Here is a 15,049-nt window from a genome sequence, read left to right on the forward strand (position 1 = left end):
ATCAGCTACACTGACTGCATAGAGTCCAAGTGGACTAATAAAGCTAATGTTATACGTTCACTTTTTATGAGTAACCAGAGACTAATATCTGCCAGATGGTTCTAGTGATTCAAAGCAGTGTGAGTTGATGAGGCTGATTGCAGCAGTGACAGAAGCTGGCTTTGCATGAAGGTTCCTCCTCCATGTAACATCTGAACCCCCCCCCCCCCCCAGCCCTGCTGTTGCTCTTTTACCAACCAATAAAGAGGGAGGTGATGAAGATTGATTCAACTCTCTTCCGTTTAAACCTGAGCACCTTGTTTAGGGACTCACACAGACACATGCGCACAGGCACACAGAAATCCACCAAATCTCACCCAGCACGCCCCGCTAGGCTCCCCGGGCTGCACAGCTTGTATGACATTCTGTTCCTAATGTATGGGAAATGCCACATGTGCATACATTACAGCCGGGCCTGTGAGCGCACATGCAGACCTTTAAAAGACACGCTCGCCTTTTAGCGAGGGACGACGCCAACGGCCAGTCTGGAGCCAGGACCAAGTTTGAGTGGCAGCTAGAATTTAATATGCATTTGTGGAGTCGTGAAGCTGTTGCATGCGTGAGGTGATTACGTGTGAATAACACAACATCCTGCCACTAATTGCTCATGTGAAATGCCACCGGAGGAGAGGTTCATGTTTGAGCGATTGACTCACATCCCTCCGATCCTGCGAGGCCGGTCTCTCCTGTTTTGTTCAGGTTGATATTGCTGCTGCTCCGTTCTCATTAGAGGCGACTCCTGTCTCACGTCTCAGCATTATTTTCATCTCTCCCAACATCATTGTTGTTTTCGCTCAAAGGACCCCTGAAGAATACTCTCTTCATCATCTCTGCCACTATCCTCCGTGTCTTTACAGCTCTCAAACATCCCCCCTGCCACCTATGGGTCGTAAACACTCCCACACACAAGTGCCCACGCACACACACACATTCGCATGCATACACACATGGCGGCATGGCTGCGAAAGGTCGGCCGAATGCCAATTTCAATGTGATGGCTCTCTGGTCCTCTCATGATTCCCGCTACCGCTGTGCTCATCAATTATACACAGCCTGTGCATTGTGCGTGTCTGTGTGTGTGTGTGTACGTGCAGGTGCATTTGTGTGGGTCTGCTGCTGTGTCAGAAACCAATTCTTGCATGGTGTGAAGGCTTTTGGCTAAACACGAGGGCGGGAGAAATTGAGAGATGGCACTATTGAGGGATTGAGGCTTTGACAGCTCACTGAGGTGCTCCCGACTCTTTCCGATCTGAGTGTTTTCTGTTTCCATCATTGGATGATTAGGCAGGAAGAGATTGAACAATTTATGAGTGGGGAGTTCAAAGAAAAGTGAAGAGTTTTCAGCTGCAGAAGATGTGTTCCTTTTGTCCTCCCCTGGCTTTGCTCGGGGATTCTCTCATCTTGCTTTTTTATTGGCGATGCTACAAAATAATAATACAATCCATAAAAAGTGCAAGCAGGAAGAGGAGATTAGTTGGATCAGTTGTCTTTTGTATCCAAAGATGAAACAAGGCTACATGCTTTGCTGGACTTCCATCCGCAACAGACACATTTCATAAAAATAATTCTGAATGTATGGATTCATCGGCTGTATTGCTCAATTTGGGGGCCCATAGTTTGAGTTGTTAAGCAGTAATCATATGTTTTTTCTGTCTTGAGCATTAAATAGAACAGAATACAACAAAATCCTCACTCTGTGATCACTGTCAGAACTGACAGAATAATGTGAGACCTGTAGGCCTCTTTGTGAATCCTTCATTTTTCAGCTGAACCTGCCCTGATGCCCCCCCGCCCCCGAAGAAGGAGCTGGCAGTGTAGGAGCAAGAGTGGCATCCACTCAAGGTTCAGCCTCTGTTTGAAAGAGGTCAAATGAACCAATAAAGAAAAATAAAGGTCACAGTCACATTGCAGTAAAACTAGTCAAGTAAAGGTCAGATTAATGCAATCATATGATCCAAAGATGCAGCCCTTTGATAGGGATATGCGTCTTCTTTTTATTGCACAAATAATTCCTTCTCGAAAAATCGTGTACCTACATTACCCAAAATGCAACACCCTTACCAACAAGTTTTGAGTTTGATTCAAGATTCAAGTTCTCTATTGTCATCGTACTGGGGTGCAAAGAAATCGGGAGAGACTTTGCCAAGATATATTTCCATTAAGGTGTAAAAATATAAATATAGTGTGAACGGCAGGATGCAGCATGTTAGAATTCAATGAATTGATTTTAGCTGCACTTCACATTATAAGATATCATTATTGAGAATTTCACTGCTTTTACTTAAAAAATTGGTCGCATTACATTTGTGAACAAGCAGTTATTAACGTTATTAAATCTACAATAGTCCTCATATCTCCCTATGTAGCAGTGTGTACATATGTGTAAATATGTGGACTCGTGTCCTCTTCTGTCTTGCTATATCCTTTCCTGCTCTATTTTTGTCCTCCTTCTATGCTTCCCCCACTCTGACTCCCCGTTTCCTGCAGCTAACCAGCCGTGACATCTGGAGCCAAATGGGTGTAAATGCCATAGACAGAGGCCTCATGAGATTATAGACCCATCTGAATAACCACAAACAGAATGTTGCTCACCACTGGTCGGTTTCAGTGGTTCTATCAATTTGATGTCAACATTAGCCACATAATGATAAGATCACTGACACTGATTAAACATTGTCTCATGCTGCCACATTAAAGCATTATGCACTGGGAGTAAAGTATTTATTTAGCCACATCCAGCGGAGAGGGCTGGAGGAAGAGCGCCCTGGTCGTGGCAGGGTTGTATTAGTCTTCCTCCCTTGTCTCAGTCATGCCGGTGGCAGCAGATCTAATTATGCCCTGTCACTTTCTCCGCTGCTCCCTTGTCCTCTGCCTCTCCACCTTCCCTGTCTATCCTTCACTTGCTTTCATTAGGGTGTCATAATAGACCTCGCTGTCTTTGCCTCTGCTTACAAATTTTTCATTTTCATCGCAATCTTATAGAATGATAAGGGAGTTATATTTTTTTTCAATCCGAGTCTACGCTGCATCTTAGCCTCGCAAAAAAATCCAAGACCCATTATTCAATCATGTAGGGGAACGCTCCGAGCTGCCGGAGAAGATGGGGAAGATACCATTTGATTGTTGGCTCGAACAGCCAGTACTCATGATGATCGCTGCATGGTGGGGACCGCTTCCTCGACACCTCCATGCCTCTCTCAGCTCCAGCTGGCACAACAACCGTGGCTCTGTGCGTTTTTCTATTTTAGTATACTAACATCTGATTGCATTTGGCCAGATTTATGTGTCCGGGATTACCTCAGTGGTTAAAATGAAAGTTTAACCACTGAGCAGACGTTGTGGAACTTGTGGAGAATGAGAGAATGGTGCAAGAGCTGGTGCCTGTAACAAACACATCTGGCAATATTTGTGGGTATTAGTTGAGGGATTGTGTCCTTGTACTTGTGCTTGAATGCTTTAACACATGAAGTCGTCACTATTGGGTGAAAAGGAAGTTCCTCCCCGGTTCAAGGCGTGCTATGAAATTGATGGCTGTGTAGGGAAAGTAGCCAATAGAAAACATTGTTTCACCTGTAATAACAGTTTTTCTTAGGGACTTAAGGACATTCTTAAATGTTGTATTAACAGCTGTTGAGTTGATTTGGTGAATTTGTTGTCCAGCCAATATGATGCAATATCAGCTGCAATAGTTATTAAGGTATATGTAAAAGACATATACCTTTATTTTATGATCTCCACCAGCTCCTGAGAGAAATATCTGTCTCTTTGGCTACTTAATCTTCCACTATGTTCACCAGCTAGCCATACACTTAACAGTAAGAAGACTGAGCTCATGGTTGTGGTTGGAGATCTCCTCCTGGTCACTGACTGCTGCTCCATCCCCCGAGGTCCCCAACCTGTGTGTCATTCCTGACTCCGCCCCCTTTCTTGCCAATCCCACATCAAATCCTGTCACCGATTCGCCTTCTTAAATCTAAAACACATCTCCAGGCTCCGGCCTTCACTCCCCGACTCCGTGGCAGAAACCCTCATTCATGCCTTCATTACCTGCCGCCTGGATAACTGTAATGGAGACAGACTTCAGTATGTGCAGAACACCTCGCCAGGGTTCTCACCTTCACTTAACTCTGGCAGCACATCACCACGACCCTCATTCATCTCACTGGCTCCCCATCAAAGCCTGCATCAACTATAAATCCCTCCATGCCCTAGCCCCACCATATCTAACTGACCTCCTCCATCCCCAACACCAAGCTGAGATCCTTTGGAGACAGAGCCCTCTGTGTCGCAGCCCCCCCCGCCTCTGGAACTCTCTCCCCGCCAAATCCGCAATGCTGCATCTCTGGACATCTTTAAAAAACTGTTCAAACACCACCTGCTCACTAAGGCCTTTGGCCTGAGTTAGTGCTCCACCCTGCCAGTAGTGCTGTTTATTTCTGTCCTTTTCTGTGCAAATTACTTTCTCTTCTTTTCTCTTCTTTTTGTCCCCACTGACACATGTAAAGCATCCTTGGGTCTTTTGACAGGTATTATATAAATTCAAGCTATTATTAGTATGACTAACTATCTGTCTGGACTCTATAGCTAAACTGTTAGCACAAAGAAACACACTGAAATACTCTGTAGCGCCGAGAGGAACTAGAGAGTTGGATAATATTTTTCTGCAGTTTCATCACAACGACAACTTTCTCTTCACACGTTGTCATTCAACATATTGATTATACTTTATACTTTCATGATAGGGAAAATTGCCATAATAATTGAAGAAAAGAAGTCAAAAGCCTCGTTCAGACATGGGACAACAATCTCATTATGAATTGATTTAAAAAGCACTGCAAATCCAATCCCCAAACCACATCCAGTAGTGTCTCAGCATGTGTCCATATCGATGTAGGAATTGTCTGTGAAAATGTGACTGCTGATCTGGTCGATGTTGAAATGTATTTCTATGGTGAGCTACTGAATGCAAGTCTCCTTTTCCTTTGACACAAGACCTAGTGAACAATTTATTTATGATGATTATTATTGCAACTTTGTTGCTATGGCACCAGGGATGTGCATAAGGGACACTCTTGTGAGAGAAATGAGGTCAACCTTTTCCCATCTAAACTCAATAAAATAAACAGTATGGAATTGAAGCTCTAATCAAAAGATATGATTGAAAGGATTTTGATAGTTCGTGTGATCGTGTTAGCCACTGTGCTCCATCTCCAGTACCTAGAGGACGAGACCCAGCGACAGTGAAAAGGAATCGGATGTGACAATATGCAATTTGTGATGCTGATGGCCCCTGGCCTCAGAGCGGGGGTGCAGGGTTTAAAGCCGAGGCGGAGGTGGCTATTCTGGATAAAGTGGAAGGATTAAGGAGCACTCAGGAGGCCACAGGGTGTTGCAACCTGTGGTCAAGTGGGGGTGTGTATATATTTCTGATTGCATGCATTTGCGTGTGCTATATATGCATGTGTATGTGTATGTGTGTGTGTGTGTGTGTGTGTGTGTGTCTGGATGGATGCTCCTCCATCTAGATAACAGCCACATGACATCTAAATATGAGGGAGAAGTAAAGCTGATTCACGGATGGACATTAGCATCTTGAGGACACTCACACAGAGGAAATAAAGCACTTACATGAGCCTGCCAGCACCTGTGGCTTTCGGCTCAAAATAATCCATCCATGTTTTCATGTCCACAGGTGCATGGCTGCTCTGTGACACCATGAGTTATGAGAGCAAAACGCAGGAGCCACTGATTCACATCATCTAAAGAATGTCCGTCTCGTTGTACCGGATATGAGGAACACGAGCAGACAGATAAACTGATTAAGCCGGATTTGAACGAATGATGCCGGTGAAGACGTCGTATGGATGTGATTGTGTCCCTCTGTGTCTCACATACACACACAGACACATGCACACACACACACACACAAATTACGTATAGCCAGGGCTAAATTATTACCAAAGGAGACATGAAACAAAGTGAATCATGCATCCTGATTGGATAAGAATTGAGCAGTATGAAGGGGTTCATACTGGGCAGTTAGAAAGGGACCATATGGAGGAGCAGCTCCTATCTGCCAGCTGAGGCTGTTTATGACACACTCCCACTGCTGCAGCCCCTGCCCCTCCCTGAAAAACACTATGTATCTTATGGCTTCTAAAAATCTAAACAAGGGACTTTGAGTAACAGTGATTCATATTTTGAGTTTGTGTGTCCACAGATAATTTCACAGCCTGCAGTTCTACACCACCTTTTTTTGCACGTAAAAAAAATATCTGAATGCATGTTTTAAATATTTGCCACTAAAGAAATATTTTGTGCATGTGTAAGAAACATTTGTGCAGGAATATGTTTAACAATGTATTTACACTGTTCTGACTAACCAATCAACACGTTGCTCACTCATTGAGAAAAATTAACAAAATTGGCAAATACAAACAATTCATAATAACAGACAAAGACATTTATAAGATAGAGTAGGATGCATGTTTAGATGTTAAAGCAGTATAACAAATGAAACATAGTATAGTAGAAAAAGTATGGAACCAAAGAGTAATACAGTATAAAGCCAGATGAATATTATTATTAAGAAAAGCCTATAAATATAATAAAGTGTGTATGAGAATTATATTTTAGTAACATAAGTAGAATCATAACAATAAAAACATAGATAACTGACAATTTGCTTGATCAGGTAGAGCGGCGGTGTCAATGGTTGGTCCAGGGTCAGGTGCAGTCGTCTCTTTGTCTGTGGTCAGAAGATAACTGAGAAAATAAAATAAAAAACTTGAATTTATGAGATTTAGTTTTCTGTTACAATTTTACAAATGTTTATTTGCTCACTCAAGGTGATATCTCATATAACTGCAAGCTGTGAAAACATTTATGAACATTTTCCAAAGGTCATAATGTTAATGATACTTATTTGACTCCATAGCAGTTGTAGTGAGCCCCACTCACTTGTCTCAATTCTATTTCCAATGAGAGAATGCACATTAATGCACAAAAGTACCAGGGTCAATCATGTGAATGTGCCTTAAAGGACACATTTTAATCTGCAGACATGATTTGTGTTTTGTGTTTGCAAATATATAACTTTAAATAAAATCTGTCTCATTTAGCCAGGTACATCAAAAACCCATCATATAAACTATACACTAGAAAGTCTAGACAGATACACACATACCCACTTACACACTCATACACTCAGACAAAAATCTCTGTGGCTCATTGGTTATTGAGCTAAGTTCATGTAACCATCTGTTTCTTATTTGTTGTGTTTGAGTTATTGTACTTTTATCTTTCACAGACAGAAATAGTGCTTTTTCATGTTATTGCGAGTATTTGGTTTCAGAAAACCGCTCCCCGGATGCACCCCTCTCTTATGGTGTTCCCACTGAAGCCTTTATAAATGTCCTTTTCTATTTTAATCTCATTTTACTGAATGAGGACGAACCACCCAGCCCCCCCCCCCCCCATTATTCCCTGTAACATGGTCTCCTAGCTGGAGGCTGCAGGACTTCCTAGGGGCCCCCTCCAGGAGGCTTACCTGATGATGAAAGGTGTCCTGATATGACACTATTACACACAATTAGATGCACAACCACACCTGGGAAAAACCCACAGATAATCTGGTTAGATAGCAGGGGATCCATTCTGCCAGCAACATAGTGCATGCTGTAATGCTGCGGAGAACATAACCACGACTGTCCATCAGCATGATGCCAATATTACCACCAAAACCTTTTAGCTGGAACGAGGCTGCGTGTTTATAATGAGATTATTGCAGGGTAGTGATGACAGGTCTGCAGCCTCACCTCTATAGTTGCATTCTGCAATTTTCCTCTAAAGGCATTCTTCAGGTATTGATGTAAAACCCACAAAACAAATTACATCAGCCAGGGTGAGTCATCTCCCATGTTCTCTCTCGGCCTCTGTTCTCTCTCTTTCTCTTTCTCTCTGCACGCATCTTTTACTGTCACCCCTCCATCTGCCGTCACCCTGGCTCAGTGAAGTGTGAAGCAGAGCAGAGGCAGAGGATGGAGAAAAAACGAGGTCGAGAGAGGCAGAGGAAGACGGAGGACCAAAATGAATAAGGGCAAACCAGGGAGAACGAGTTGGGGATCAAATGAGAACAAGGTGTGTGACTGAAAGGGAAAATCAGCGTGGAGATAACTGCGGGGTCTTCAGAATGTGATGCACATTCAAGTCAAGCCATTTCAGCATCACAGTGCAGAAGCTTCTTCGATATTTACCAGGGTTCAATACAATATCCCATTTGTCATCATGAGAATCTTATACAATTTTTAAATGATATTATTAGCCTGAATTAAGAGCAGACGTATACATATAGCTGTGACATACATCAAACGAGATATTATTCTAAGTCTATTCCTGAGATGTTGAGTCATGCTGAGGATTTGAGTTTCCACTGATGCTTGTGGCTATTCAGTAGAACAGCAGCTGTAACAAACACAAAACATTTCAAGTAGATATTTAAATAAATATATATTTATATATATATATATGTGCATGGAAAGATATATTTAGGCCCCATTTTCAATTCACTGTGATAGACAGCAACAAAGACGACGTTAAATTCTATGGAAATGTCACAGTTTCCCTGTTATCAAGATGCCCTTTGTTGCGCTGCTTATTAGTGTTTAAAAAGGCCTGAAGGATACTTCAGAGGTAGTTGAGGGCTACGTTAATGCAGCAGGAGGTGGACAGACAGTGGAGGAGAGGAGGGAAGATGGAACCTAATAACAGTGTTTCCATTCTTTCTGTCCCCTCCACAGCAGAAGTCGGACTAATTATTACCTGCTCTTAAACACACCACGACAGTTCCCACTGCACCTGGCCTTTTACTGTGGTGGGTACAATTCAGTTAATTACCCAACAGGATATCTGGAGTAGGTAGATAAGACAGGGGCGGCACCGTGGATAAATCAGATTCAAATATTTAAAGAACATTGAAAGAACGTCCCTAATGAAATAAAAGTGTCATAGAATTGTTCCGTTAAACTTGTAGGAAAGGGAGCAAAAAAAAAAAAAAAGGTGAGTTTTCTGTGATTTTTTATTGCATTTAAATCTGGATCGTAAAAGACATTAGGTTATTTCAGCTCGGCTCCATATCTCACCAGCAGATCCTCCTGGAAAGGTGGAAATTAGGCAAACAGAGAGGGAGGGGGTGGTGAAATGTGGCTATTTCAGTCTTTCAGAGCTAGAAAACAGCAGCACTACTGATAACAGGTGGAGTTCTCATCTCTCATGATACAAGGACACTTCACAGCTTCAGAATATATAAAGTAACGTGTTATAAAGGTCGGCATTACATGGGCGTGTTTGTGTGCTGATCTGTCGTAGTGCTGTTGTGCTGGATTGTGTAATATGTCGGATTCTCCATTTACAGCTCTATAGCTACATTTTTTTAATTATGTTTTTTTTAACAACTAATATGCTTAGACTTTGCAGAAACAATAAGAAGGTATTATGAAGGATAACTTTGTGATTGCTCGACATCATTTTTCATTTCTGTGTTTTTATGACCCCTCCACCATTCGATCACTTCTAAAATCATTATTATTTTTGCAGTACATGCGTCTGTCTTGTACTGCTGCAGTGTGGCAATTTCCCCACAGGGGCCATTAAAGTTTCATTTTACGTTATCTCATGTGTAAAGTAAACAGACTCATTAAGCAGCTTGTGATCACAGTTGAGCAGTGCTACAATGAATATGACATATTGCAGGAGCACATCACACCCCAGCGTTCGGGGAAATCATCTCTCCCAGTGGGGAGAGGCCGCAGGCTGCTGCATGACTGGTGCAACAGAAGCAACTACTCATAAGAGCTCATTACCTCCACCAGGGAGATTATGTTTTCACCCGTCATTTCAGTTGTTGGTTTGTGAACAAGATTATGCAAAAATTACTGCATTACTATGAAACTCGGTGGAAAGAAGGGATATGGAGAAGAACCTGTTAAATGGCATCTTCAAACTAAAACATCTCTGTCCACATGTTTTGGGTCTGTTATCAGTTTGAATCCCTGTCCACACTTAACATGCCTGACAACGCATATCACGTGACCACTCGTGCACACTGGGCATGCCACTGAGTATTTACTCTTCCCCCACGCATGTAAGCAGTTACATCATTGTAAAATAGCTGTTAGCAAAGACAACAGGGTCAACGTTTGCAATTTATTATCCATGTTGAGCTCTACACCGATGACCAGAAAGACCCCAAAAGCAAGCAGTTATTTACAGCATCGTTTTCAAACGTCTCTGTTTCTGCCTGTCCAGTAAAGAATTATGCACCTTACTTTCAAACTAAAATGGGGTCAGCAGCATCTCCAGTGTGTGTGTGTGTGTGTGTGTGTGTGTGTGTGTGTGTGTGTGTGCGTGTGCGTGTGTGAGAATAAAGCCTGTGTGCTAGTTTAGTTTTCTTAAATCTAGGTCTGGGTGACATATAGCTGCTTGCCCACTTTCCTTTAGCCTCAGAAGCTACTTGCACATTTAAATGGAATAATAGGTTATATTAAGGTATCCAGTGTCCTTCAGTAGCTTCAAGTAAATAAATGCCTGATAAAGATTGTTATCAGCAGGATCAGACATGGTAAATGGTGAAAGAAAAAACACACATGCAGTGTGTGTCAGCCGTCTTCCATCCTGAACACTGTGCTGCTCCCTTGTGGCTGCACCGCCTGGCTAAAGCCGGAACACCCACAGCACTTTGTACGGTCAGCAAGGTTAAGGATGAATAGTAGTGGCCTGTTCAAGTAGCAGCACTGCTCCTAGGTTCTCCACCCAAAAATAACAACACATCGATCGGCGGGCTTTTCTCCGCCGACCCTTAAAGGCAGACAAATTCAATTCCCAGTCCTGTTGTAGAATCAATTCAGCTCAGGGAAAACGGCAAGAAGCTCTGGTGCTAATGGGTGCAGCGGAACACAGAGCGAACCCTGTGGACCGAGGTGAACTTTCCAAAGATCAACTTGTCACACCGACTCAGGAAACTTCCCTGAGGTGAGCTGTGGGTGACAGCTGCTGTCGCACCACTGGCTCAGGTAAATGCCAGGAGCCCCACTTAGAAACACTGGCTTGCCTGCACACGCACACACACACGCGCACACACACAAGAGCAAGGCCACATTATATAGATATTCAGATACAGTCCTTCACTGTAATTGTTCTGCACAAACAGAACAGCAACAGTGATTTGTCTTCCTGGAAAATGGATGAAGCTGCACAATAGTTATGACGCAACAGCCTTGGCCAGCGTTATTATTTTTGCACTGCATGAAAGCTGAAATTATTTTATTACAGTTACAATGATGGTTGTGTGCATAAGTATACTGCAAGTGCTGACCTCACTGCAAATCCATTTAAAAAATAATCTGCTGTGGAGCTATTCTGTGCTCTGATTATGTACATGTTTAACTATGGAATAATATGAATCTTCTGTTTAAGGAGGTTCAATTTACCATCAGGATCAGTGCACACACACACACGCACACACACGCACACAGCCCTTGAACTTCTCTGAGATGGAGTGACCCTGTTGAGTCGGTGCTGATTAAAAGCACAACATTGATTTTGTCCATTGATCCTCCTTCCATTTGCCCTTATTGTTCAGCAGCACTCTGAAAAAATGATTTTTAATAAGTTTGACACAAATATCCATCTCACTCGAATGACTCTGGAGTAATTAAGCAGCACAGCACAATAATGAAGACAATTTGAAAGTGGCAATTTCAGGGTTCAGGTCATGCAGTACAGAGGACGACCACCAGGTGTCTGTAGAGTAATAGGGATATTTCAGAATGTTAAAAGATGAGGGTACGCAGGGTGGATTTCCCCCTCAGCCTCTTCCTGCTCTTTACATTCTGACTAACAGGCGACAGCACTGTGCAATGTCTCCTGCCCACTGCTTTGTGAGGCTAACTGCATCCATCACACACATTCACACACAGACACACACCTCTGGGGATCGGTTTGGAAGGATATTTGAACACACATATAAACTGTTTGTAAATAATGTCCGAACTTGTACATAAACTTTAGGTTGTTTCCTTCAACTGTACTTCACACACACACACAAATGTGTAATTGTACTGTTGAGTTTCATGGCCACATTTCCCAGACGCTGTTAAGGTTTGTTATGAGAAGACCTTGACTCATGCATGTGTCTCTTAAAAACCTTCCGGCCGCACTTGTAACTTCAGCCGATCATCTATAATGAGCGTTTGACACCGTATGTAAACAGACAAATTATGTGTCATGTAAAAACAGAAAGTCCCTTTGTAAATGCCCGTGGTAGTGTTGGCCTGCTGCTTTATAGATGTAGCAGAGAAACACCAGAATCAGGGTTTTGGATTTAAAAACTGTTTTTCATTTACTCCCGAAATGAGAAGAAACAATACACAAAGTGATTATCAACCAAACTAGGCCCTGAAATGAATCCACAAATGGAACAAAACTGAAAATACATAAAAATAAACGGCAACAGAGGAGCTTAGACCTCAACACGGAACTGACCTTACTAATGACAAACAGTTGGGAAATATATATTGGCAGGGCAAACCAATTAAACAGACCAGAGGTGGAAAAACAAGTAATTAATACTATAAAACTACAGTTTCATCATTGACAATTTGTTAAAAATTAAGTATAAATGTTAACGGTAAACTTCCTTAATGTAACAAAACTAACAAGCAAATAAAAAAGACTATCTTGCATTCAGCAGAGATGTAACACTGCTCATTGCATTAGGAATATTTTCAATATGAATAAGACAGCTGTGGCTCATGAGGTCATCCACGGTGGTTCGATCCCTGGCTCCTCCAGTCCGCTTGTCCAAAGTGTTGTCGGGCAAGACACTCACCCCCAAAGTGATTGCTTTGTGTGAATGTTGTGAGATAGAAAGGTGTAGCATACAGCAGTGCTACATGGATGGCTGGATGGAGGGAAACTCCTCTATCACAGCAGCAAACTATCAGGCACATGATAAACCAGATGATACATTGTAACAATATACTCAAACAAAACCATACGAAAAATAGGGAATAGAAAAAATTAATAAAAATGTACATAATATAATCCAATCACAATTTATACACATAGAGAGTGTGTCTGGGTTTGTTTTATGACATTGTTATAACAGTGTTGGTTGATATGGAAGTTAATGAATGTAAACCAAAAAGAGTGAAAAGATCCAATGAAAGCAAAGTACACAGACATTGCAGATAATGAATCATGCACGAGGCTCAGAGTGTTTGTTTGGATGCTAACGATGAACAAACACGTTGCATCTCTTTCTCACCCTGCTGCTCTGTGTCCCACAGCAAAGAGGAGGCGGCAGCTATCGAGACAGAGCTGGTGAGGGACTACAGGTTTGGACAACAGCAGCTGATCGAGATCTGGGGACAAGCGTGCGCCATCGCCATCACCAAGGTCAGTACACAGCTTCCACATCTCCAGAAAATGTCAGTCCATCTGTCTTTGCTTCTCAGTTTCCATTTTACCCTCGTTTCATTTCCCTGAGGTAAGTGAAGGAGAAGACGGCTCAAGCCCAACTACTTTTTTTCCTTCGATATTTTGAGTCATTCATAATTTCCATCCATCTCTAGTGATGTGGTCAGGGGCGGACCCAATCACGTACCATCTCTATAAATGAAGGTTGATAAAGCATTCGTGTTTATACAGGCCAAGCAGTTTGGTTTTAATGTGCAATGAACCAATGCTTTTAATATGCTGTTGTGCTTTTAAAGCTATTATCTTTGGTCCATTGAACCAGCAGCACTAACCACTGAACAGTGGCTGCTATTCACACTGATGTGCGTGTGTTTTTATGTACTTTTGTGTGTGTTTATCTGACCACTACCGTCACACCAGCATTTCCAATTTATTTTTCATTTTTGATCATATGTTCTGGTAAATGGTAAAGGCCATTTTTACCATTCATAAAGTGCATCTATGTGCAGCACTTATGAGAAGGGGCCATGTGGGGTTCAGTGTCTTGCCCAAGGACACTTCAGCATGCCGACCTTTTGGTTTGAGGACGACCGCTCTAACCCCCGAGCCACAGCAGTTTGTCATGAGAACAGTTTTACCCTGACGTCTGTGCTGCTCTGTCTTCGTATTTGCAAATTAGAGCAAAGCCCAGCACTACACACAGATTTTATTATTTTCCTTTCACTAATTGTGACATTTATTACCAAATAAAACAATCCAGCACAGATGCACTGTCGCAAGCTCCAGTCACATAAAATTAAACTGAGGCCTCAGCCAACCAAATCAGTTAAATAGCCCTAACGGTGTTAGCATACTGTTTCATAGAGGTCGCAAATTTCATCAGATTTTCTTTATTGTTTTATAGAAAAGCCGCTGCACAGTCTGTGTCAGAGATAATGTGAAAAACAACAGTGATCCGGTTTTGACTGCTGGATTGTTAGAGGAGGGCAAAAAGTCACAGCTGCTGCCACTTACACTTTTCCCTAATTTGCATGAACTTCCATCCAAAGTGTCTGATTATTATGAGGAGGAAATGTTCTTATTTTCTGTGACATTTACCTCCAAATATTTGAGCGGCTCGCCTCGGGGCAGAACACCTGAGCTCAGTCTGCACTCCCAGTCCTGAACCACACCGAGAACCAGAACCACAGCTCCATCTTCTCTGGTGTGGACGCAGTTTATATTCTGCTGCTGCGATCTGGACTGGGGTGAGCCAAGAAAGAGAGAGAGGGAGGGCGAGTGTGTGTGTGTGTGTGTCTGCCTGTCTGTATGAGGGCTGTTAGGAACACATGTGGCTCCCTTTGACCAGACCACTGGCTTGGTTTCATGCCACACTGGTTTCCTTAGTGGACTCTTCAGCGGGCCGTGATGAATAAGAGTCTGAGCTGCAAGACACATGAAACCTGGCGTTGCTGTCAGGAAGAGGGGGAAGGAGACAAAGACACAGAGAAACATACAGAAGCAGAAACACACGTGTTACAGAAACCACTGAAAT

At 42.5% G+C, this 15,049-nt stretch overlaps 1 protein-coding gene across 1 annotated transcript in view; it reads left to right on the forward strand.

The window, feature by feature from the left end:
- The window catches only part of yjefn3 (YjeF N-terminal domain containing 3), a 40,448-nt gene that overhangs the window by 13,572 nt on the left and 11,827 nt on the right, over positions 1-15,049 (forward strand). The window contains exon 2 of the mRNA XM_053431086.1: positions 13,386-13,494. Coding sequence (XP_053287061.1) covers positions 13,386-13,494 — 109 coding nt within the window. The remainder of the gene's footprint in view (positions 1-13,385; positions 13,495-15,049) is intronic.

Source organism: Pleuronectes platessa, chromosome 9 (assembly GCF_947347685.1).
Source record: "Pleuronectes platessa chromosome 9, fPlePla1.1, whole genome shotgun sequence".
Classification (NCBI taxonomy): Eukaryota; Metazoa; Chordata; class Actinopteri; order Pleuronectiformes; family Pleuronectidae; genus Pleuronectes; species Pleuronectes platessa.